The 22420-nt window shown below is 38.7% G+C and overlaps 5 protein-coding genes and 3 non-coding genes across 11 annotated transcripts; 7 read left to right on the forward strand and 1 right to left on the reverse strand.

The window, feature by feature from the left end:
* Nucleotides 1-6859: 6859 nt before the first annotated feature.
* Nucleotides 6860-9228, forward strand: LOC125203295. 3 transcript variants are annotated; one of them, XM_048101609.1, is made up of 4 exons: nt 6860-6964; nt 7595-8441; nt 8523-8968; nt 9042-9228. In XM_048101609.1, the coding sequence occupies exons 2-4, from the start codon at nt 7697-7699 to the stop codon at nt 9054-9056; spliced, it is 1206 nt and encodes a 401-aa protein (XP_047957566.1). In that variant the 5' UTR covers nt 6860-6964; nt 7595-7696; the 3' UTR covers nt 9057-9228. The 3 variants fall into 3 exon arrangements, with proteins under 3 accessions (XP_047957566.1, XP_047957565.1, XP_047957567.1); XM_048101608.1 differs by having other exon boundaries at nt 6865-6964; nt 7565-8441; XM_048101610.1 differs by lacking the exon at nt 6860-6964 and having other exon boundaries at nt 7568-8142; nt 8216-8441.
* Nucleotides 9229-11378: 2150 nt separating this feature from the next.
* On the forward strand, nt 11379-11987 carry LOC125206181 (B3 domain-containing protein REM20-like). The gene is made up of 3 exons (XM_048105469.1): nt 11379-11480; nt 11563-11824; nt 11929-11987. Exons 1-3 carry the CDS (start codon nt 11379-11381, stop codon nt 11985-11987), a joined length of 423 nt encoding a protein of 140 aa, XP_047961426.1.
* A 589-nt stretch (nt 11988-12576) lies between these two features.
* LOC125203355 lies at nt 12577-14680 on the reverse strand. 2 transcript variants are annotated; one of them, XM_048101681.1, is made up of 5 exons: nt 14557-14680; nt 14308-14371; nt 13898-13970; nt 13451-13827; nt 12577-13329 (listed from the first exon to the last, which is right to left on the reverse strand). In XM_048101681.1, the coding sequence occupies exons 3-5, from the start codon at nt 13956-13958 to the stop codon at nt 12748-12750; spliced, it is 1020 nt and encodes a 339-aa protein (XP_047957638.1). In that variant the 5' UTR covers nt 13959-13970; nt 14308-14371; nt 14557-14680; the 3' UTR covers nt 12577-12747. The 2 variants fall into 2 exon arrangements, with proteins under 2 accessions (XP_047957638.1, XP_047957637.1); XM_048101680.1 differs by having other exon boundaries at nt 14180-14371.
* A 1110-nt stretch (nt 14681-15790) lies between these two features.
* Nucleotides 15791-17163, forward strand: LOC125207832 (L-type lectin-domain containing receptor kinase VIII.2-like). Its single transcript, XM_048107331.1, has one exon. It carries the CDS (start codon nt 15896-15898, stop codon nt 16559-16561), a length of 666 nt encoding a protein of 221 aa, XP_047963288.1. The 5' UTR covers nt 15791-15895; the 3' UTR covers nt 16562-17163.
* LOC125206183 lies at nt 16624-17004 on the forward strand. The gene has a single exon (XM_048105470.1). The coding sequence runs from the start codon at nt 16624-16626 to the stop codon at nt 17002-17004; it is 381 nt and encodes a 126-aa protein (XP_047961427.1).
* Nucleotides 17164-20010: 2847 nt separating the features above from the next.
* LOC125208703 lies at nt 20011-20104 on the forward strand. Its single transcript, XR_007174185.1, has one exon. It is a non-coding gene; the product is annotated as a small nucleolar RNA snoR27 (small nucleolar RNA).
* Nucleotides 20105-20153: 49 nt separating this feature from the next.
* On the forward strand, nt 20154-20246 carry LOC125208701. Its single transcript, XR_007174183.1, has one exon. It is a non-coding gene; the product is annotated as a small nucleolar RNA snoR26 (small nucleolar RNA).
* Nucleotides 20247-20433: 187 nt separating this feature from the next.
* LOC125208704 lies at nt 20434-20519 on the forward strand. The gene has a single exon (XR_007174186.1). It is a non-coding gene; the product is annotated as a small nucleolar RNA snoR27 (small nucleolar RNA).
* Nucleotides 20520-22420: the final 1901 nt, after the last annotated feature.

Raw genomic sequence — 22420 nt, forward strand, 5'->3', positions numbered from 1 at the left:
TAGATACCAAATGATGTGGATCCATGTATTTTGTGATCCATTTCCCAAGAATTTACCCATTTGTGATGCTTGATCTAGGTATTTTTGTGAGACTTGATTTTCTATTTTATCAATAAAGGCAACCCAACAAGAATTTAGGAAACTAAGATGATCAAAACAAGAAGTAACATTGGATAGAGTGGAAATTGTGATACATAGTCATTGATGAGGCAAGCTAAGACACTTACAACATACTAACATGCATCCATGGCTAAATCTTCAAGGGAACCACAAACCTCAAAGCATACCTCTACTTGATCCATGCTTGAACTAGCAATTGATGGAAATCCCATGCTTGAACTAGCAATTGATGGATTCAAGCAACCTAAATCTAGGAATTGGATAGAAACCCTCTCCAAGAGGAAACAAAGCTCTCAAGCATATAATTCAGCAAAAACCTCAGGAAATGGAATAACATCAAGAGGTATTTATACTATGGGTCCAAAAATAGAAAGTTGGCCCACAAAATCTAAAAATCGGCATAATCGCCCGGTCGGGCGTTTTTCACATGCCAAAATTGCCCGGCCCGGGCGTTTTCCCTGTCCCCGGGCGTTTTGCACAGTAAAAAACGCCCGGCCGGGCGTTTTTCCCGAAGCTCCCGGCCTTCTCTGCGCGACTTCCGTAAAACCGCCATAACTCCCTCATTCGGACTCCGATTGGGATGTGCAAGATACCCACGCGAAGCCGTTTCCAAGACGAAGACAATGGTGGTAGTTTCATAGCTTTCGGATATCATCTCGATAGGACGGTTTTCGGTTGAATCCAGCTGTAGCTGAAATCCTTGACGCACGGCCTCCATGATCGTATCATCCTCCCCTTCTTGGAAAGGATTTGTCCTCAAATCCGAGCCTTCTCTGTTCCTTGCATCCTCGGGAGGCCCTCTAGCTTTATTGGATCCTTGGCGTGTCTTCTCTTTCATCCTTGGGCCCCAATCAACCCATGGTTCACGCCGAAGGGAGGACCCTTGACGTCGAGCACCCGTGGTCAACAATAGATCAAACACCTAGTGGGTACTAGGCTCTGATACCAAATGATGTGGATCCATGTATTTTGTGATCCATTTCCCAAGAATTTACCCATTTGTGATGCTTGATCTAGGTATTTTTGTGAGACTTGATTTTCTATTTTATCAATAAAGGCAACCCAACAAGAATTTAGGAAACTAAGATGATCGAAACAAGAAGTAACATTGGATAGAGTGGAAATTGTGATACATAGTCATTGATGAGGCAAGCTAAGACACTTACAACATACTAACATGCATCCATGGCTAAATCTTCAAGGGAACCACAAACCTCAAAGCATACCAAGATCCGTGCTTGAACTAGCAATTGATGGAAATCCCATGCTTGAACTAGCAATTGATGGATTCAAGCAACCTAAATCTAGGAATTGGATAGAAACCCTCTCCAAGAGGAAACAAAGCTCTCAAGCATATAATTCAGCAAAAACCTCAGGAAATGGAATAACATCAAGAGGTATTTATACTATGGGTCCAAAAATAGAAAGTTGGCCCACAAAATATAAAAATCGGCATAATCGCCTGGTCGGGCGTTTTTCACATGCCAAAATGCCCCGCCCGGGCGTTTTCCCTGTCCCCGGGCGTTTTGCACAGTAAAAAACGCCCGGCCGGGCGTTTTTCCCGAAGCTCCCTGCCTTCTCTGCGCGACTTCCGTAAAACCGCCATAACTCCCTCAGATCCGACTCCGATTGGGATGTGCAAGACACCCACGCGAAGCCGTTTCCAAGACGAAGACAATGGTGGCAGTTTCATAGCTTTCGGATATCATCTCGATAGGACGGTTTTCGGTTGAATCCAGCTGTAGCTGAAATCCTTGACGCACGGCCTCCATGATCGTATCAATGTAGATGTGGGACTTCATTTTATTAGGGATGAGGTGAACAAAGGAGCAGTGAGAGTGACGAAAGGTATCAACGGATGACAATGCTTCAGACATGCTAACAATGGTTATTCCTACCACCAAGTTGAGATATTGCTTGGGGCTGATTGGTTTGGAATATAACTAGAAGAATGGGGGAAGAGAAGATGGTCTGAGATTTGTTCACTATTCTCAAGGTGGAGATTTGTTGAGATATGGTGAGAGCTACTGAACAAGGTTGGAAGCTCGAGGGCCAAAATGCAATTAACTATAGATGGGCGGTTAATACGGTTGGAGTGAGATGTGAAGGTGAATGCGAGCTGAGTCATCCTAACCGTGGGAGCTGAGAGTATATATTCTACTTCTTGATGTATCATAGTTAGTTAGCAAGTTACAACAACACACTTTTTTTGTGAGATCACCTTCTTCATTAGAGATTCCCGAGAGTTAGAGTTTCTCTTTAAAAGTAGAGTGGTTTGAGTGTGATCGGTGATTGTATTCTCTTGTATCTTTGATCTTGGTGTTTGAGTGAATAAAGTAGATCGTCTTCTCCATGGATGTAAGCCTTTACGGACGAACCACGTAAACAGAGTTGTGCTTTATTTTTCGCTCAAGTTAGATTCAAGATTTGTAGTTTTTGCCATTGACGCGCAATCACACCATCTTCAGAGCCAACGAAGAAATCCAAAAGTTCCAGGGGTATTACCTACAGGAACAACGTGCGGCGGGGAGCGGCATGAGCGAGGCCGACATCATCACGGGCCCCATGTCGACCTACCATTCCATGCATGGAAAACCATTCAAGCACCTCGGCGCTTGGCAGCAGGTGCGTAGAAATCCGAAGTATAGGGGAGGTGTATCATCCTCCTCCAACTCCTCCGGCAAATGGTCGAGGTCGTTCTCCCTATCCGATGGCGGCTCCGATGAGGTGGATAGCCAGCTTGCCGGAACTAACTTGGGTAACCCCGACGCCGGCCCGAGCAGTTCCCAACGCCGGCCGCAAGGAAGTAGGCGACGGCCTACTGCCGACGGGCCGCGACTCCATCCGCCCCCACTCCCGATCCCGCTCCCTTTGTGCCACCTCAACCCCCCACCAACTCGTTGTGGTCCCTTTTGGCTCAACTCAATTTGGCCGATAGGTCTCGGATGACTCCCGAGCAACTTGATTCACATTTGGCAATGATATGGGGTCTCCGAAAAACATTGGGGATAGGACCACAGGACTAGTCTTCCACAGGGGTATTTTTAATTATGTAATTTTTTTTTTTTGAATTTTAAGTTTGTAAGTTTTAATTTTTACGACTTTAATTGTGTAATTTTTATTTTTTTTGTAATTTGTAATAATAGTCCGGGTATTTTTAATGCATTTTAATATTGTGGAAATGTTTTTATTTAAACTGAATAATAGAATGGTTGGACCCTTGAGTATGTCCTTGCGGAAGAACATGGATGTGGGTGTTGTGCTCTTGGGGAAGAGCAGAGAGTAAAAAATGATTAAAAGTGTGACATCCCCAACCCGAAACCTGCATCATTTTGCACAATTGCATATTTTCATTGTCATATTAGGACTAATTTTTATAGTATATCTTAATAGTTAAATTAATAGTCTATAATATATGTTTATTATTACATGCTATAATGCAATGGGTTGGCTATATAATATATATATTTTATGGATATCATAAGAATAGTTTTTATTTTTCATGACTAATAAATAGAATTGTTTATATGTAGATAAGTTAAACAAAATTATAAAGTTAGATGATTAACTTAATTGAGTTATATGTATACAATACATATTTTTCTTTAATTATTATATATGAATATTATAAGTGTGCGTATGTGTGTCTTTGTGTACATGGAACTATATATGTGCATGGGATATATATTATGTAAACAAATATATACTAGTACTATGCAATACGAGATTTGGGATAAGGACTCATTTTAGAGTCCCACGTGTAGCCATTTAAATTACACGTATTAACACAGAAAAAAAAGGGGGGCATTTGGTTAATATATGTGAGTCGGTTTACTTGACTATATTACTAATAAGAAAAAGGAAAAGGATTATGAGAACATGAGTTTAGCTAGTAGGGACGAGAGGAATTTTAGGAAAAATTAAAATAAAATGATAGGATTGAAATTTAGGAGAGGAAGCACACGCATATTTTCAGTTTCAAGATTGAGGGCCACCATGGAACATGAGACAGAATCAAAAACTCGATTAGATTATTTGTCGTAATCAGGTGTGTATAAATCACACTTATAATTTTATATATTTTATGTGATTGATTTGCTACGTGTTAAATTTGAGTGAATATTTGAAGTATATTATGTTAGCCTGAAATGGTTATGTGTTATTTGATATTGATGGTGTAATATGATGTGGATATGTGATTTGTGCAATTGATATGTTTATCTATAGTATTGGAGTTATTGATGGAATATATGGTTATGTAATTGGTGCAATGGATATGTTGATGTATGGTATTGAAATCATTCGAATCATTTGAATCATTTGATTAAAGAGGATATGTGACAATCATGCCCTGGGTCTGATATTAATGGCAATGGACCTACGGGTCATATACAATGGCAATGGACCTACGGGTCATATATACAATGGCAATGGACCTTCGGGTCATATATATGTATACAATGGCAATGAGACCTACGGGTCATATATACAATGGCAATGGACCTTCGGGTCATATATATATGTACAATGGCAATGAGACCTTCGGGTCAGATACAATGGAATCCCGGGCAGATGTCAGGCTTGATTTGTCACAGAATAATAAACTGAATAGTGTGGCATATGCATATGTATATGAAATTGTTTCTAATATTTGTTGGTTATTGTTATATATATTGGTTAAAGAATATATTGATATATGGGATGTGGAATTAAAGGTAAGGTTTATATGCATTGAGTTGTGGCTCATATAAACCACTAATATTTTTCAGGAATAAGATATCAGTGAAATTATTCGTTGACATAGGTCGTAGGAACTCCACATGTTATCAGGGTCGGCGGCTGACGCATTTTGGCAACTTCTCCTCCTCATTATTTTTGCATGTAGATAAATGTATAGTATATAGAGTGGTGAGAGGGTCCACTACGGTTTAAAATGTTTTGAAATATGTACTTGATAAATGTTGATTTTTGAAATTATATAATGTGTTTTATATTTACTTGACGTGTGGATTATTTATTTTAAAATCTTGAGTTTATTTATAGTAAGTGCATATGTCATAAGGGTTGAGGTGTGACAAAAAGTGGGTCCGAGCCCACTTCCATCCTCTTGCCAGCATGGACGGGGATGCTCTAAGGATACGTCAAAGATGATCGAGGAGGAGCTCCGCGCGCACATCCTCATTTCGCACGCACTCATGAGGATCGAAAAATATAACTTGTAGATATTATTTCATTTTATATTAGACCATAGTTTTATTTTAATATATATGAAGTCGTTTCTTATTATATATTGTGTACTTGTATTTCAATTTTGAAGTTTAATAGTGAATATGAAAAATTAATATTAGAGGCATGGAGGGAGAGTGTCATTATGGAAGCTGCGACCTAGTGCATACAAAAAAGGGGAATAATGACATAGAGGAGAATCATGGTGTGGCAGGAGAGCTCCAATCGTGAATGTCCTAAGGTGTTTAGATTGGGGCATGCACATAATAAGGCTGATAACTTTTGACACGACACGATAATCCGACTCGAATCTGCACGAAATTAATGAGTTTGGGTCAATTCTTATTGGATTCGTATCCTTATCGGTTGACTCATTAAGAACCGGATTTTTATCGTATAATATTAAGTTTAATGTGTAATAACAAGTTTTAATCGTGTAAAATCAAGTTTTGGTCGTTATCTTATATATTGTGTTAACTGTTAACCCATATTATATCGTTTAGGGATAAATTCAGATTTAAAGATAGCAAGTTAGATTTGTGTTCGAGTTGATAATTTTCTTAACCGGCCAAATTCAAGTTTGAACTTGTTGGATCGATTCGTTATCAGGTTAATTCGTTATCTTATTAAGTTTAATATTAAGAACCGGATTTTTATCGTATAATATTAAGTTTAATGTGTAATAACAAGTTTTAATCGTGTAAAATCAAGTTTTGGTCGTTATCTTATATATTGTGTTAACTATTAACCCATATTATATCGTTTAGGGATAAATTCAGATTTAAAGATAGCAAGTTAGATTTGTGTTCGAGTTGATAATTTTCTTAACCGGCCAAATTCAAGTTTGAACTTGTTGGATCGATTCGTTATCAGGTTAATCCGATAACGAATCAATCTACTATAAGGTTTGCCACCCCTACACGTGAACACACAAAAAGTTCGTTAAACAAATCAGTGAGACGTCTTCTTCCATACAAAGGTCCACCTGTCATGCTGTCATCTCTGCATAAAGTATGTGTTGTGTGTGTTTTTTAATGCTTGTATATACACATACACGGTCTTCTGTATGTATGCGTGGAGTGGACAAGACCAAAAAGTAAATAGGCATAGTATTAACAACTCAAAATGTATATTATTCGTATCTTTATTTTTGTTATTTGGGGTAATTTAAAGAATAGTTTACGGGAAAAGAAGAGTAGAGTGATTAGAATAATCACAATGGCCACTGCACTGCACATGTTTGTTTACTCTCGGTTGAAGCATTGTCAAACTAATGCACACCAGGAATCTTCTTTTTAGGGGTTGTTTGATTCCACCTTTTACTATTGATTAACACTGGTCTTTGGTCAAACACATATGTTTGATACCAAAAAATGTGTTTCTCAAGGCCCTTGTATTTACACGCCTCCCAAAAAAGCCCAATACTTTTATCATGAATATCCCAATAATATTATCGGCATTCAGGCCATGTATTGTTATCTGCATCAATTACATTGTCAAGATTATCTGAATAATTGACTTAGTTGCCCTCAATTTCATTCTTCCCAAGCTGATTTGCCCTACCATAGTTTCTCTTTCTTCCTCAAACGCACAGCTTATGCGCAGTAAATGAAAACAGGTTAGTATCTCGTTCAATTTTTTTATATCCTTGTTCAACGATCTCGCCGATGTTGTTTTTAGGGCTGAACTAATCTCGCCGTGTCTATTGCAGTCATTTGATTTGATTTGTGTTGATGAATTTTTCCCTAAATTAATATGTGGTTTATTTTTGAATTTTTTCAAATCTGTTCATCATCGCAGAGTGTTTATTTGGTGATTTAATAGAGATAGGATTATAATCTTTTGGGATCTGTTTGATTTACTTGAATTAGTTAAAACCACTATGCACGTTTTTAATTTGAGTTATTTGCTAAATGATGCAGATTGTATCCAGATTAGTATAATTGATTTAGTTTTAGATTTTTTGAGTTTTTCGGTTGATTAAATTGAACTAGTCTGCCAATTTTTTGGTATTTTGTTGGTTTAATTGAACTAGATTCAATCCCTGGTTATGCATGTGTTGGGTTCATTGAAGAATAGTGTATTGTGGTTTGTGCATCAGTAGTTTATTTGGGTTTTTTTTTCCTGTGTTGTGTTGGTTTATGGTATACCTGACGTAGATTTCTATTGGTGGAAAATGCTTGTGATTACTCATTTAGATTCTATTCTATCAATGCAGAAAATGTTTGAATATTAGATTCTGATATAGGAGCATGTCGATGGACCGTCAAGTGAAGCTCTTGCGGTGATTATCTTTGATATTATTCGTCTACATCAATCGCGCATTACGTGTTGCCTTCATGCATATGATATGTTGGATATTGAGGAGCAATCTGATGACCGAAGAAGAAATCGTCGTCAATTTTCACGCTTGCAAAGGATCCCTACGCAAGTTCGCAGACTCACAAGATTAGTTGAAATATCCGACCAGGCTTGCATTGATAACCTTAGAATGGATAGGAATTGTTTTGGTCGACTATGCGTCCTATTACGCGAGCAAGGTGGATTGGTTGATGGTAGGTTCGTAAAGGTTGAAGAACAAGTTGCAATTTTCTTGTGTGTTCTTGCTCACCACAAAAAAAATCGGGTGGTAAAATTTGAATTCTGGCGATCTGGCCAAACAGTTTCCCACTATGTTCATGTCGTCCTTAAAGCTGTGATAAAGTTGCATGAATTGTTTCTTGCTAAACCAGTTCCAGTAGACGATCAATGCCAGGATTGGAGATGGAAATGGTTTCCGATATGGACTAAATACATGTGCATCTCTAACTTTCATTCTTGTGACATGTTGTTGCTCATAATAATAAGTATGATTATTTCTCATTCACAGGGTTGCTTAGGCGCTTTAGATGGCACATATATCAATGTGTTAGTCGCAAGCGAGGATAAACCTCGCTATCGCACAAGGAAGGGTCAAGTGGCTACAAATACACTGGCTGTGTGTACCAGGGACATGCGTTTTGTATATGTATTGGCCGGATGGGAGGGATCTGCAGGTGATGCGCGAGTTCTTCATGACACCGTGACACGGCCAAGGGGTATCAAAGTGCCTAAAGGTTTAGTTGTTCTCCTTTTTACCTTAACTGACTCCATTCGAAATAAATCACCAATATAACTAAGACATCATTTGAAACTAGGTCAATATTACCTATGTGATAATGGCTACGCAAATAGTGACGGATTCCTAACCCCATACAAGGGTTGTCGTTATCATCTTAAGGAGTGGGGACCCGCTGCTGTGGTGCCGCAAAATGCTCGAGAAATGTTCAATATGCGACACACGAAGGCGAGGAATGTGATAGAGAGAGCATTTGCTGTCGTCAAAATGAGATGGGGTATCTTACGCAGTGCATCATATTATCCAATAAGAACACAGATCAGGTTAATCCTTTGTTGTTTCTTGTTGCATAACTTCATTCGTGGGGAAATGGGCGTTGATCCAATTGAGCAAGAACTAGATGGAGACTTCGAGGCATCAAGTATAGGAGCTGAGATTGACGAACCTGTTTACATTGATACCATTGAGCCCACACCTGCTTGGACTAACAAGAGAAACGAGCTTGCCGAGACAATGTGGCTGAATGTAAGTAATCTTTAGGAATACATAGATTCACTTGAAATTTTCATTCGGTCTTATGTTTTTTCTACGTACACAGGGGAACGTGCAGTGAACAAAGGATTTAAGGGCTTCACTCGTGGTTGAAGTGTCTGCCAAACACTATGTGTGATCAAGATTGATTTATTTCGCAAGCTTACAACAAATACTTTGTTTCCTATTTGTAATGTTTTATTGTACCTTTTTTGGTAATCATTTCTATGATTACCTATCGATATTAATCCATATTATGCATCACTAGTATCGCACCTATATGCACATACTCTAGAATTTCGAAACATTAATTTTTAATTACTACAATTTAATTAATAAAATTAGAATTAATATTACTCTATTAGGTTATAGTTTTAAACAAAAAATGTACTGCTGACAATGAGAAAAAACGAGCAACAAATGATAATGGCATATTGTTGATTTCAATTCATAATGCCATTTCATTTGACCAACCAATATTCAATATGTAGTGACATCTACTGGTTTAGAAAAAACCATCTAATTGTTATTCAAAAGGTCCATAACTAATATATATTTAAAATTTTGTCCAAAATTTATAAATATTTAAAATAATGGCCAAAATTCACCTTTTATAGATTGATAGATTTTTGCATTCAAATGAATATTTACCTCTTGTAGCGTTTTTGTATAGGCATTATGGAGAATCTATTTTTGATTGAAGACAATTTAAATCGATTTTTTGAAGGAGAAAAAGGCTAGGGATACACAAGGATATCTATGAAGTATTGTATAACACAAATGGACAAAAAATTAAAAGATATTATCACACCAATATATTCATCAAATCTAATGAATTTATTGCACAATTCTACACTCAACCAAACATGCTTTCAACCTAAAGCAACACAACTTTTTACCCATACACTGCAACCTTTATCATGTTGATGTGATCCCCTATTACTAGGATTGAGATCATCTCTCAATTGTTCACGTAAAGAAGTAAGCAAAGGTCTAAGATTTGGGGCTATCAATCAATCAAGTTGTTGGGCAGATTGATATAGGGGGAAGATAGAAGTGTATTCTATAAATTGGTTCGACATAGTAAAACACATTACAAGAAAAAATATGGCTCTTAACATTCCACCTCAACACACCTTCTTCTACAAATCCCATTGGTCTTCCAACATTGACCAAAGTCTACTAGATTCACTCACTCGTCTCAAGCATGAAAATGATTTGCAAGGCACTGTGATCCCCAAGCCATTCTTCATCACTGCTGCATCCGATATCGAGTACGAACTCGGCATTAAACTGGAATGGGATGCTCTGTACGAACGATGGCAGTTCCTCGAGCAGAGGTATCTGTCTTTCACAGCGTTGGTGAAGGAGGACGGCATGCAGTGGATCATGGAGGACAACGTGGTGGTCGCAAGGGACGAGACATGGGTCTCGATCTTCAAGGTACTCAAATTTTCAATTTTTCAAATTATGTAAGGATCAAAGACACTTGTGTCATGCATCGTTCTCTCTGGTTATAGAAAAACAAGCTTGCAAGTGCTTACTACTACCAAGGTGAACCAGAAATCCACCGCCTAACGGCTATGTTTGGTCCGAAGGAGGTTAAACAAGAAAAAATGGATGATGTTATTGTCTTATCTGATGATACAATTCCAGCGACTTCTACTGAGGTGATCACTCCAAATAACAATGTGAAGGAGTCCAAAGGGCCAAAGTCTCGTCGGAAGCTATTCGATGAAGGTACTCGAGTTGGGGATTGCGAGTCGACTAACACGAAGGTCGTACACCACTACTATATTATGGGGCCTAACGGGAAGTTAGAGCGTAAGATGTTTAGCCCGAAGCCACTCAAGAATGATGGGCGCCCGCCGCTACCAAATGCCTCTCCGGGTGGTAGCTCATGTGCCTCTTCGGCGAGTCCCCTCGGATGGCGGGGAAAACATAAGAAGTAATTGCCTGATGCCCTCTCGATGTAACCTCTTTGATTAGGCTATCTATCTTTATAATCCATGTTATGTGTATGGAGATATACTTCTTGTAAAATATGAAGTCTATTAGGTTGTCATGTAGGATCTGTGGAAAATGTTTTGCTTTGGGTTTGTGCTCATGACAATCCTCATGAGGACAAGTAGGTTGCTATTTATTTTCAGTAATGTATGTTGCATGTAACCGAGAGGGCATTCAAATGCATGGTTTTGTTATGCTTTATTTAATTTCCCGATTAAATGAATCTGCCAAGAGGTGTGTGAAAAAGCAAACCATATTGGTATATCTCATAAATGCTACACTTCAATAAATTTAGCCACCAACATGTGAGAGCTATCATTTTACACCCAACCTTGAATTCCATTTCTTCCATTCAGTTTATTCCTCGTTTGTTCAAGTATTACATACGTCCATTGCAATGGCACAAGGATACGCCGGTGCTGGGAACGCAGTGGTTGCTGCTGCTCCTTTGCCTAATTTCACTCGTCTGTTTTTCCCTCAAGACAGCTCAAACACTCTTGTAAGAACTCATGTATTTGTGGTGCCATTTTCTTCTAGTATTTTTGACAATTTATTTATTAAAGCTTGTTTGCAATGTGCAGCAAATACCTGAACGCTTTATCGTTGAACTTGATAGACCTCTTCCACGGATTTGTTCAATTGAAAACCACCATGGAGCTGTTTGGTCTGTCTTTTCCGAGACAATAGACGGCAAGCACTATTTTGCACGAGGATGGTTTCGTTTTGCAAGAGAAAATGCACTCCGCCGAGGTGACTTGCTCATATTCACCTACGAGAGACATGGGTACTTTGTGCTCAAACAATATTGGGCTGGAACTCGTTTTCCCCCCTTCGATATGGCTGGTAACTTATACACAGTACAACAATATGAATTGGGTTATGAAACTCTAAACTCTATAATTTTATGGATTTATGTGTGTTCAATGTTTTTTTTTTTGTTCTTGCAGAAGCTTTGTGTATGGAAAATGATGAGATTGCTTCTAGTGCCGATGATGATGATGTTTGAAACAGTGAGGACGTGAATGAGGTCGCCAATGAATGAGCCCCCTAGGTCTCATTGCTATTATTTTGTGAAACAAATGAACATGTTTTCAATCTTTGCATTATCTTCGACGATGCAAGGAATCTGTATGCCAATTATCTTCAATTATGCTAAGTAATGTGACTACGTTTATTGTTAATTTAGGATGATTCGTTGATGTAATCAGTCTAATGACTAACATTGATTGATTTAGTCTTGCTTTTCCTAGTAATATTATGATTAATTTCTTAGATTTGATTTCTGAATTTGTGTATAAAAGCTGTTTTGATTTATTTATTTTTCTTTTTTCTGTTTAGTATTGTGTTATAAGTAGTGCAAGTGGCCTTTTCGATCCCTTGTGCAAAAGTGGGATTTTTTTTGAATTTACCACAGCTAACATGATAGAATCCACCAATATAAATAGTTCCAACAACCAACACAGAACGAGCTTAATAAGAACGCAAAACAAATAAGAGTAATAAACCACAAGTTTAATAAGTAACTGCAATATAAGTCATAGAGTTAATGCAATCAATTATATATTACAAAATATACCTAAGTCTGATGACCTCATTGGTCCATATCCATACCTGGGCATCCACATATGCTAGTGGAAAATATGAAGTTCATTACATGTCAAAAGATCACATAATTCCTACTGACTTCGAAAGTACTGCATCGCTTTAAGTTAGGCATTGGATATAGATAAGATCTCAAAAGACAGATCGGAGACATAACAGAAGCATCAAACCGCAATGAGCTTTTCAAGAGTACGCATCACGTAAGTGAGCCGACCATGCTCAGGCAGGCACAGAAACAGATCAATGCGCTCCACTTTCTCAAGGATAAACTCAGCAACGTCGATCTGCTGCACCATAGAGAAACCTGCAATTGTACCCAATAACTCGAACACTTTTTTTCGGGATTTGCTCACATCAAACTCATACCCTATACGGCTTGTCAACTTGTCCAGTCGTAGATTAGTATCTTCCTGCATCTTCCCAAGCATCTCAATCAACCCGACGGAATCACGGGATGTCTTGCGTTTCTTTCCAGTTTTTTGGCCTTCGCTTGCGGCACGCGTGCTCTGTCCTGTGCTGAGTTCATCTGGTATCTCTTGATGAACTTGCTGAGGGATTGGGTTGGCAGAAGAGTGACCAACACTGCTGTTGTGGACGTTGTTTTGATTCTGCTCGCCAAGAGCGTCATTTGCATCATTGGTGTCCTCAACCACACCACCACTTGCACGGTCTTTGCCAAAAATTATCTTCCAATCGTTCCAAACGGGCCATGACTTGTATCTCATGCCGCGGGCATGGCTGTCTTGCTGTAGCAAAAAAGAATTAGACTTAGAACGTTTATATTACTTAATCAAATATAACAAATCATAATCACATTTTTTGAGCTCCAATAAAATACTAAAAGAACAATTAAGCAGAGGAAACAACCTTCACAATCTGCTCCCATTGATCATTATCAACGTCAATTTTGTAGTCTCCACGCTCATTAAAACCGACTCCACTGCGGTCCAGAATTTTAGAAAGAGAATAATAGTCTCTCTTCCACTGTGTGAGCTTGGAATTGACATGAGGGCTGGCCTTCAAGTCAGACTCTGGGAACTCTCGTTTGATGGCCTCCTCAACTAGCGTAGTATATCCATTCCGAAAACCATTATCAGATTTCCATCCGCGCACAACAAGGTCTTTCAAAGTGCACATGAGTATTTGTTCCTCACGCAAGGACCAACTACGCCTTGTGCGATCAGCCCTCCCTACAGAGCCCCGCCCGAGAGCACCACTCTCTGCCAGATCAGGTGTGTGCATGTCTGGAGAATTATATATGAAGCAAAATTACTTACTAACTATAACACCAATTCAATTATAATTTGACCAAACCTTGTGTTCCGATTTCGGGGCTCAGTTCAAAAGAGTTTTGTGAAAAATAGCTTTCATTCATGGTTTTGAGTTTCTACAAAACAAATGATAAAAGAACCAGAATCGGTATAAGAAACTAACGATGCATAGAGATAAAATAACAACCAAATTGATGTGGTGTGTGCAAAAAAAATACTACAAGATTCATATCTCACAATGGGAGTTTGTCATTAAACAGCTAACCATGACATGCTATTAAGCACAAAAGGGGCTCAATTAAGCTCAACAGGGGAGCTCACTTACACAGAATTAACGGCGAGCCCCATAAACATTACTCAACTGTGATGTAGGAGACGTACCCCGAAAATGAAATGGTCAACTTAAGACAATAGAAAATCAATTCGACAATAAGAAAATAGCAGATTTAACACCTAATTCGTAGCTCTAACGGCGAGCCCCATAAACATTACTCAACTGTGATGTAGGAGACGTACCCTGAAAATGAAATGGTCAAATTAAGACAACAGAAAATCAATTCGACAATAAGAAAATAGCAGATTTAACACCCAATTCGTAGCTCTTACCATCGGTCAGAAACATGTATACATTATGTAATATGTTAAAAACGCTAAAACATGTGATTTGCAAGGAAGTGTCAACTGGGATTTCGCGAATCTTACCTGTCTCTCCGACCTCAACCACGTTCACCGAGATCTTCCAATATGCAGGCTTGAGCGGGAACTAGAGAAGAAAAAAAGCGGCAAAGCAAATGAAGAGAAAACCCCCGCTATATTTTAGGTCAAGTTGAGGGCAAATAATGTAGAAGGAAATTAGATTGGAGGTAAATATGTAAAGTAACAACTGAGTAGTACAATGTCTTGTCACATGCGGTGCTCTATCAAACATATGACATTGAAATCAGGAAAAGGTTGAATCTTGGTCAAAGTAAGGGAGAGGTTGATTATAATCTTAAATATATTATTGAGAATATATACATGCTAAAAGTATCAAACACCCCCTTACTGTTTAATCATATTTTATGTTACATTTCGAGATCTACTGCTACTCTAATTTAATAAACTAGAAATGTTACATTCCGGATTTTTTAATTACAATATGTCTCTCAAGTGTATTAAATTTTTACTTCCACTTTTTATCAGCAAAACTTTAAAACTATGCATTATTAATCACTAACACAAATTAATTCATTTAGGCCCTAAACTGAGAGAGTATAAAGTACTACAAAGATAAATCAAATTGGGATGGAACTTTTTTATGGCACGTAAAATTCACATTTTCTAATAGGAATTCTTCACTTTGTCAAACATTCAAGATCATTAGTCATTACTCCTCCCCCCTATCTATAGTAGTGGATGCATTTTTTTTATACGGAGATTAAGAAAAATGTGTGCAGTGTATTAAATAAAAAGATAATAAAGTAGGAGAGAGGAAAAGTAAGAGAAAAGTAAAAGTAAGTGAAAAGAAATGTGTTAGACTGTTATTAAAAAAAATAACTCTATTACAATGGAAGAGAACGGAGAGAGTAGAATTTTTAAATACTACTCCCTCTGTCCCATTAGAAATGCAACGTTTTCCTTTTTGGGTTGTCCCACTAAAAATGAAACGTTTCCTAAAATAGAAACATCACTCTCTCTACTTTTCCCTCTCTTTTACTTTACTCTCTCTTCATTAACTCACAAAACAACACTTGCATAAAATCCTGTGCCGAAAACCAAATGTTTCATATTTATTGGGACGGAGGGAGTACTACTAAACAACAAAAAATATATAGATTAGAAGGATCAGCACTGCAAATATAGAAAATAAAAGGGCCTAACTGCAAAGAATCTAATATTATATTCCCTCAGTCAGCAACCACTGAGAAAGCAAGCAAATCGGACAGTGTAGCAGAAGCGCAAGTATTTAATTTTCACAACCTCCTCCTCCACCACCACCACCATTACCATTTTCCAAAATTTTCGATACTTAAACCCTAGACACATTCACAATCTATTCTACATGGTTTTTTCCAAGAAACCCTTGCAAGCACAATTGGCCTTACTCACAAAACTCATATCAAATATGGCTGCATTTTCATCTTCCAGGTACTTATTGGCCTTCTTATTGCTCAATCTTCACCTCAAAGCTATGGATGCCGACCCCAATTTAACTTTTCTTTTCAAGAATTTTGGTAAAGACTCCAACTTTGAGTCACAGCTTGCCCTGTTTGGGGATGCTATGGTTGGTGGAGACAACTTTTCTGTTCAAATTAGGGTTTCTACTGCTGGGAGGTTTGTCTGCAAGAAGCCCCTTAATCTTGTTCATGAAAAATCAAGGCAATTGGTGTCTTTTTCGAATTACTTTGCATTTTCCATGTCTGGGGTGAATGGCGATGGTTTGGCTTTTGTGATTCTCCCTTCTCAATTTCCATTGAATGCTTTTGATGGTGGAGAGATGGGAGTTTTAGGAGAGAGGAAGATGAAGTTTCTTGCAGTTGAATTTGATACATTTAAGAATGAAAAGCATGGAGATGTGAATGGTAACCATGTTGGGATAGATGTTGGTAGTCCTGTCTCTGTTAAAGTGAGAAATGTTTCATCATTCAATTTGGTGTTAAATGGTGGAGAAAAGTTGCAAGCTTGGATTGATTATGAAGCAAGTAGTAAAGATTTGAGGTTAGGTTGAACAAATTTGGTTTGAGTAGGCCACTTGATCCATTGCTCATTTACTCCATTGATCTTTCCAAAATGTGGGGAGATGAAAATGTTGTTGTGGGATTTAGCTCTTCGAGTGCAAACTCGTCTCAGAGAAACAACATCCACTCATGGAGTTTCGAGTCAAGAATCATGCCGCGATGGATGCATTCTGAACCCTTGGATCCACAACAGTCTGTGGGTAAGGAAGAAGAGAGGAAAGTTCACACGGTGAGAATTGTTTCCGCATTGGCGTTTGGCACTGGATGTGGAGCTTTGGGGGCAATGCTCGTGTTGATCTTGTGGGCTGTGTTGGGAGATAGGCGCCCCATTGTGCCAGAGGAGTTGGTCTCGCAATCTAAGGAGTCGGAGTGCAAGAAGTTTGGTGTTTCTGTAGATAAAACCGTCAAAGATGGTAAGGTTTTAGGTGCTTGATTTGCAGAGTAGAGAAATATGGGTGTTTTGAGATTGTAAATCCTCTGTTTTTAGTATCTTGGTTGCCATGGTGCTGTAATTTAGTGATCAGTCATTTTAACATAGTTTTGATAGTATATCAGTGTATGTTGTGATCATTGAAATACAGCTTCATTTGGTGAATTGTTGAGCATAATATTTCAGCATTGCTACTTCCCTCCAACCCAACTAAGTCGAGTCAAAATTTTTGGCCACGGAGATTAAAAAATTGTGTTGAAGAGTAAGACATAGGATTAAAGTGGGAGAGTATTGTAAAAAAGAATGACTCAACTTAGTTAAGACTTCCATAAAAGGAATACGACTCAGCTTCATTGGGACGGGGAAAGAACTATATTTCATTCATGCATAGCAGTTCATGTCTTCGAGCAGTTAAAGCTTTTGATATCCAATTCACAGGTCACCGGTGGAGCATTTAAAGGTTTGAATTACCATTCGGATTTGTAGTTTATTAATCTTAGAGCATCCACAATAAGAATAGGCCAGCCACTCTCTCTCTGCCACGTCAGCAGCACTAAAAATCCACCTGCCACGTCAGCATTTACTCAAATAGGCCAGCTATAGGCCAGCCGCAATAAAAATAATTCAAAAACAACTACATTTATGGAATTAAATTTACGATTAAATTACGGAATTAAATTTACGAGACATATACGGGAAAATCCATTCATTTCATTAAAAAAAGGTACATAGATAAAAAAAATACATGATTTCTTTTTAAAAAAAAATGGGCTTCCACACACGAGCCCCGCCACTCTCTACTCCTCGTCGTCGCCGCCGCCGTCCTCGCCGCCGCCACCCGGGGTATCTGAGCCGGCGTCCGAACCCCCCACCAGTGCCCTTGTGGCATCCAAATCCACCCGCATGTTCTCGAGCATCGAGTGGAGAAACCTCTTCTCCGTGGGGTCAGTTGCGACCTTCTACTCTTAGAAGACCTTGTACATCCATTCCTCCGTTTTTTCACGCGAGAATAAGGTGTACGCGCGTGTGGGGGGGGGGTGCCGAGATGACCTCCTTGGGCGATAGGGGGATCCTCCCCTCGCTGCCCGTTGCGCCCGCTTTTGGCCAACCGGGCGAGGGCGACGAGTAGAGGATGGAGGGGACGGAAACTCTCGCATCCGGGGAGGTCGTGGGATCCGCCCGGCTTGCCGGCGTAGTCGCTGAATAGTTCGGCCTACGCTTCTTTGGCCACCCGGCGTCGCACCCCGCCGGAACTTCTCGAAGTCCTTGACAACACATAGCATTCCCGAGAAGGTGAACTCCTTATACTTCCCCGACAAGGAGGCCCGACTCTCCGCTTATCCTCCAGGGCGTCCTCCTCATTACGCCCACTAGTCGGTGGCGGAGGGCGTTGGCGTACTACCCGAAAATCGACCGATTGCGGCCCACGATGCGTTCCCACCCCTTCCGGCACTCCTCCCCGCTGTAGTCCTTCCCGTGCGGGCAGTTCCTCCTGTAGGCGGCTCTAATCTTCGCCCACATGTTGACGACCCGCTCGTTGTTCGCAACCAGCGGATCGTCGCAGACCGACAACCACGCCTTGGTCACGCCGGCGTACTCATCCTCCGTCCACTTCCTCCGCGTGGGGGTGTCGTGATCAGCGAGCTGCGACGACTCGCCGACCACCTTGCCCTTCCCCTTGGCCTTCTTCTTCTTCGGCGCGGCCCGACCTGCTGGAATGGGAGTGTCCGGCTCCCCGAGATCGATCCTCATCTCATGCAATGACAAAAGGTCATCTCCAGTGAACTGCATCTCCACTTGGGTCGACGTGTGAGACGAAGCCGTCAAAAAATTAGAGAGAGACGATAGACTGTGTCCTCCCCCGGTGACCCTTCGCATCCCGGGATGCATACCAGCATCATCCCCATCATATGCTGCATCATCTCGCTGCTGCATCCGGGGCATACCTCCCCACCCCGGCGTCGCCGCACGCCGCCGCAAGCCTGCACCCCGCCCGACATCCCCCCTGCGCTCCAACCATCATCCCCATCAACTGTTGCCAAGGGACGTTAAACCCCTGGGCCCATCTGGCCCCATCCAGATCTCACGGGTACCGTGGGAGTCTGAGATCCGCTCGTCGCCGGGTTGGACTCGTTGTTGTTGTCCATCGCTCGATATTGCTCTTGTACATAAATTTAGAGAGAGAGAAAACTCGTTAAAACAAGTGGTGCAAATGAAAATGAAACTAAAATCGCGTATATATAGGTTTTCAAATTTTTTTTTTAAAAAAAAAAACGAAAATTGGCGCTGGCCGATCGGCACGCCACAATGGCGGCCAGCGCCCTCAAATCAGCTAGCCCACGCCGATTTTTCCGCCGATTCTCGGCTTACCGATTGCAATAGTTCGGCTAGCCGACGAATCGGCTAGCCGGTGGGCTAGCCGCTATTGTGGATGCTCTTAAAAGATTATGTGGCATTTAAAATTATATGTTAAATAAAAATAATTATGTTGATTTCAAAATAATTTAAAGTTTAGCAATCAATTTTGATATTTAGATCAGTAATTATATACTTCATCCATCCTTAAAAAAAGACAATATTTGAAATGACACGAGTTTTAATGCAAAATTGATAAAATAAAAGACATAGAAAGAAAAAGTATAGTGGAGAATGAGACCGACCTCATAAAAGATAAAAAACCTTTAAATTGAATTGATCTATTTTTAAAGGACATCTTAAAATGGCAAATATGGTCTATTTTTAAGGGCTAATGAAATTAATCTTACCGTAGCTAATTTGCAAGGCCTGATTTCAGAAAGCCTACTTACAGGAAACAACGTTATCCGACTCGCGATGCCATCGTTTAAAGCCTTTCTAGGGTTTCCTCATCGCATTCACGCCCCTTATAATCCCTAAATCAGACTCTCTAAGATACACAAGTTCATCATCGTCGCATGTCAATATAGGTTCGCGATTCCTTCTTATTATCGTTTTATTTCTCCATTTTCATAACTAATTTACAATTATTAAGAAGGATCAATGATGCATAAGTTTAAAACTGCGTTATCTATCTGATATTTCCAATTCGAAATCGAAGATACTTTTTTAGCTTCTGAGATCCTTCCTTTTTCTATTTTATTCTTCATATTTTCGGATTTGTTCATTGTTGAAGATAAGCATCCGAGATGAGAAAACATTAATGTCATCCTTGCACTTTGATTCAGAAATGAAGAAAATCAATGGGGAAATGATACTCTGACATGCTTATAACTTATCATTTCTTCTTTCCATACTTTTTATGCTTTTCACTTTGTTAATACAAAATCAATACTTTATTTCCATTTATTAATTATTTGGATTATCATTTTTACAAAATCTATTGCTTTTTCTCTTTAATTTTCTAAATTTTTATTGATCTTCATAAATTCATCCTGTTTTGATTGATGCCTTATTTTTGGATCAGTGATGTTGTATATTACTGCGTTATCTATCTGTAATGAATTCTTTTTTGAAGATAACTTGTTTTCCTGAGATCCAATATCTAGAATTATTTTGAGATTAATATCTAGAATTATTTTTTGATTACTTGGTTTCACATTGTTTTGTAGACATTTTTATTTTTCCTTTACACATAATTTTATTTAGGGGTGTCGAAACGGGTACCCGCGGGTACCCGCACTTTGTCGGGTATTACCCGATACCCGAGTCGGGTATCCCGCACCCGACACGGCGGGTACCCGACCCGACCCGACCCGACCCGAATTTTTTGGTTTTGAAAATCTATTTTATTATTATTATTATTTGCATTATCTTCAAACTTGTTGATCGTCATCCGTAATAACGTTAGTATTTTGATGCATCCTAAAACATAAAAAACCCACAAATCATTAGACATTGAGCATCCACAATTTAGTAAGTATGTGTATATGATACTGTATGTATAATGCACATGTGTGTAGCTTGTAGTATATATTAATAAAATACATATGTTATTGCATACATAATATTGGTCTTTGTAGGCAGAAAAACAGGCTTTACTCATAATAGTGGAAAATTGACAAAGAAAAACATAGGTTTGAATCTGAGTCATTCGCTGGGATAATTTAAAAATTATAGTAATATTAAAAATTGAAAAATATTAAATTATAATCGGGTAATTTTCGGGATTATCGGGTATCCCGAGCGGGTATCGGGTATACTCGATACCCGCAAAACCAAAAATATGACTACCCGATCCCGACCCGTTACCCGTTTCCGTCGGGTAGCGTGTATCCGATACCCGACGGGTATCAGGTCGGATGTGCGGGTACCCAATACTCGCTACCCGTTTCGACACCCCTAATTTTATTCAGTCCGAGGTCATTTTATCTTTAATATAACATATGTTAACATTGTCAAGATATTGGAAGTAACAATAGAAATGAAACAATTAGTTAATCATATTCCCTGTATTTTTTGTCACATTTTTTTGCCATTGATCTTACCATAAAATTGTAAATTAATGAAATGCAATATGATTGTATGTATCATTTGTCGTGAACATTTGATATCTAGTATTCAAATTTATTAATGGTTATCATTATGATTACCAAAACTAAATTTCAATCATTCAGTACTCATTTCGTCCACGAAAAATAGAGCACATTTAAAAAAGAAAAGTTTTCAATAATTTTTCTCTTGCTTTCTCCATCCCAAGGAAAATGACTCTGAAATTATGCAATTTTATTTTGTGTATTAAGTGGAGAGAATAAGTAAGAGAGAGGGAATAAAATAGAGAAAAATGAGTTTCTATTTTGCAGTAATGAGTCATATTGGTTGGTACAAATTAAAAAGAAATGTGGGTCATCTTTAATGGGACGGAGTGAGTACTTTTTTCTCTTCCCTCTTACTAATAATATTGACTTCATATACATTCCACTGCCCTCTTAGTTTTTCCTTTCTCTCTTACTACTAATATGGATCACATATTCCACTATGTGTTTGGAAATGTAAATAAAAGATGTATATTATGTATTTTCCTTCTCAAAAAGTAAAATATATCCTTTCAAAAAATACCACATTCTAAAGGTAAAAGTTATATGGAAAGGTAAATTATTTTTTACAAATAAAATAATAGTATAAAATCCATTGAAAAACATAAAGTGTAATTACCTTCTCAAATACCTTCCCCCTTGAGAATGGATTTTAACAAAAAGAAGGCAAATATCATAGTTACAAGATTTTACCTCCTCATTGATGGAGAGGTAAAGATACCTCTTCAAAATGGGAAAAAAGTATAATATCTTCTCAAATACCTCTCCCCTAATGGAATGATTTTTCATGAAAAAAGACAAATATGGTAGTTATATGACTTTACCTCTCCATTTGGAGATGCTCTAACACTACTTCTTTCTTACTTTTTTCCCTTCTCTCTTACTACTAATATGAACCACACTTTCCA

This window comes from Salvia hispanica, chromosome 2, assembly GCF_023119035.1.
Source record: "Salvia hispanica cultivar TCC Black 2014 chromosome 2, UniMelb_Shisp_WGS_1.0, whole genome shotgun sequence".
Classification (NCBI taxonomy): Eukaryota; Viridiplantae; Streptophyta; class Magnoliopsida; order Lamiales; family Lamiaceae; genus Salvia; species Salvia hispanica.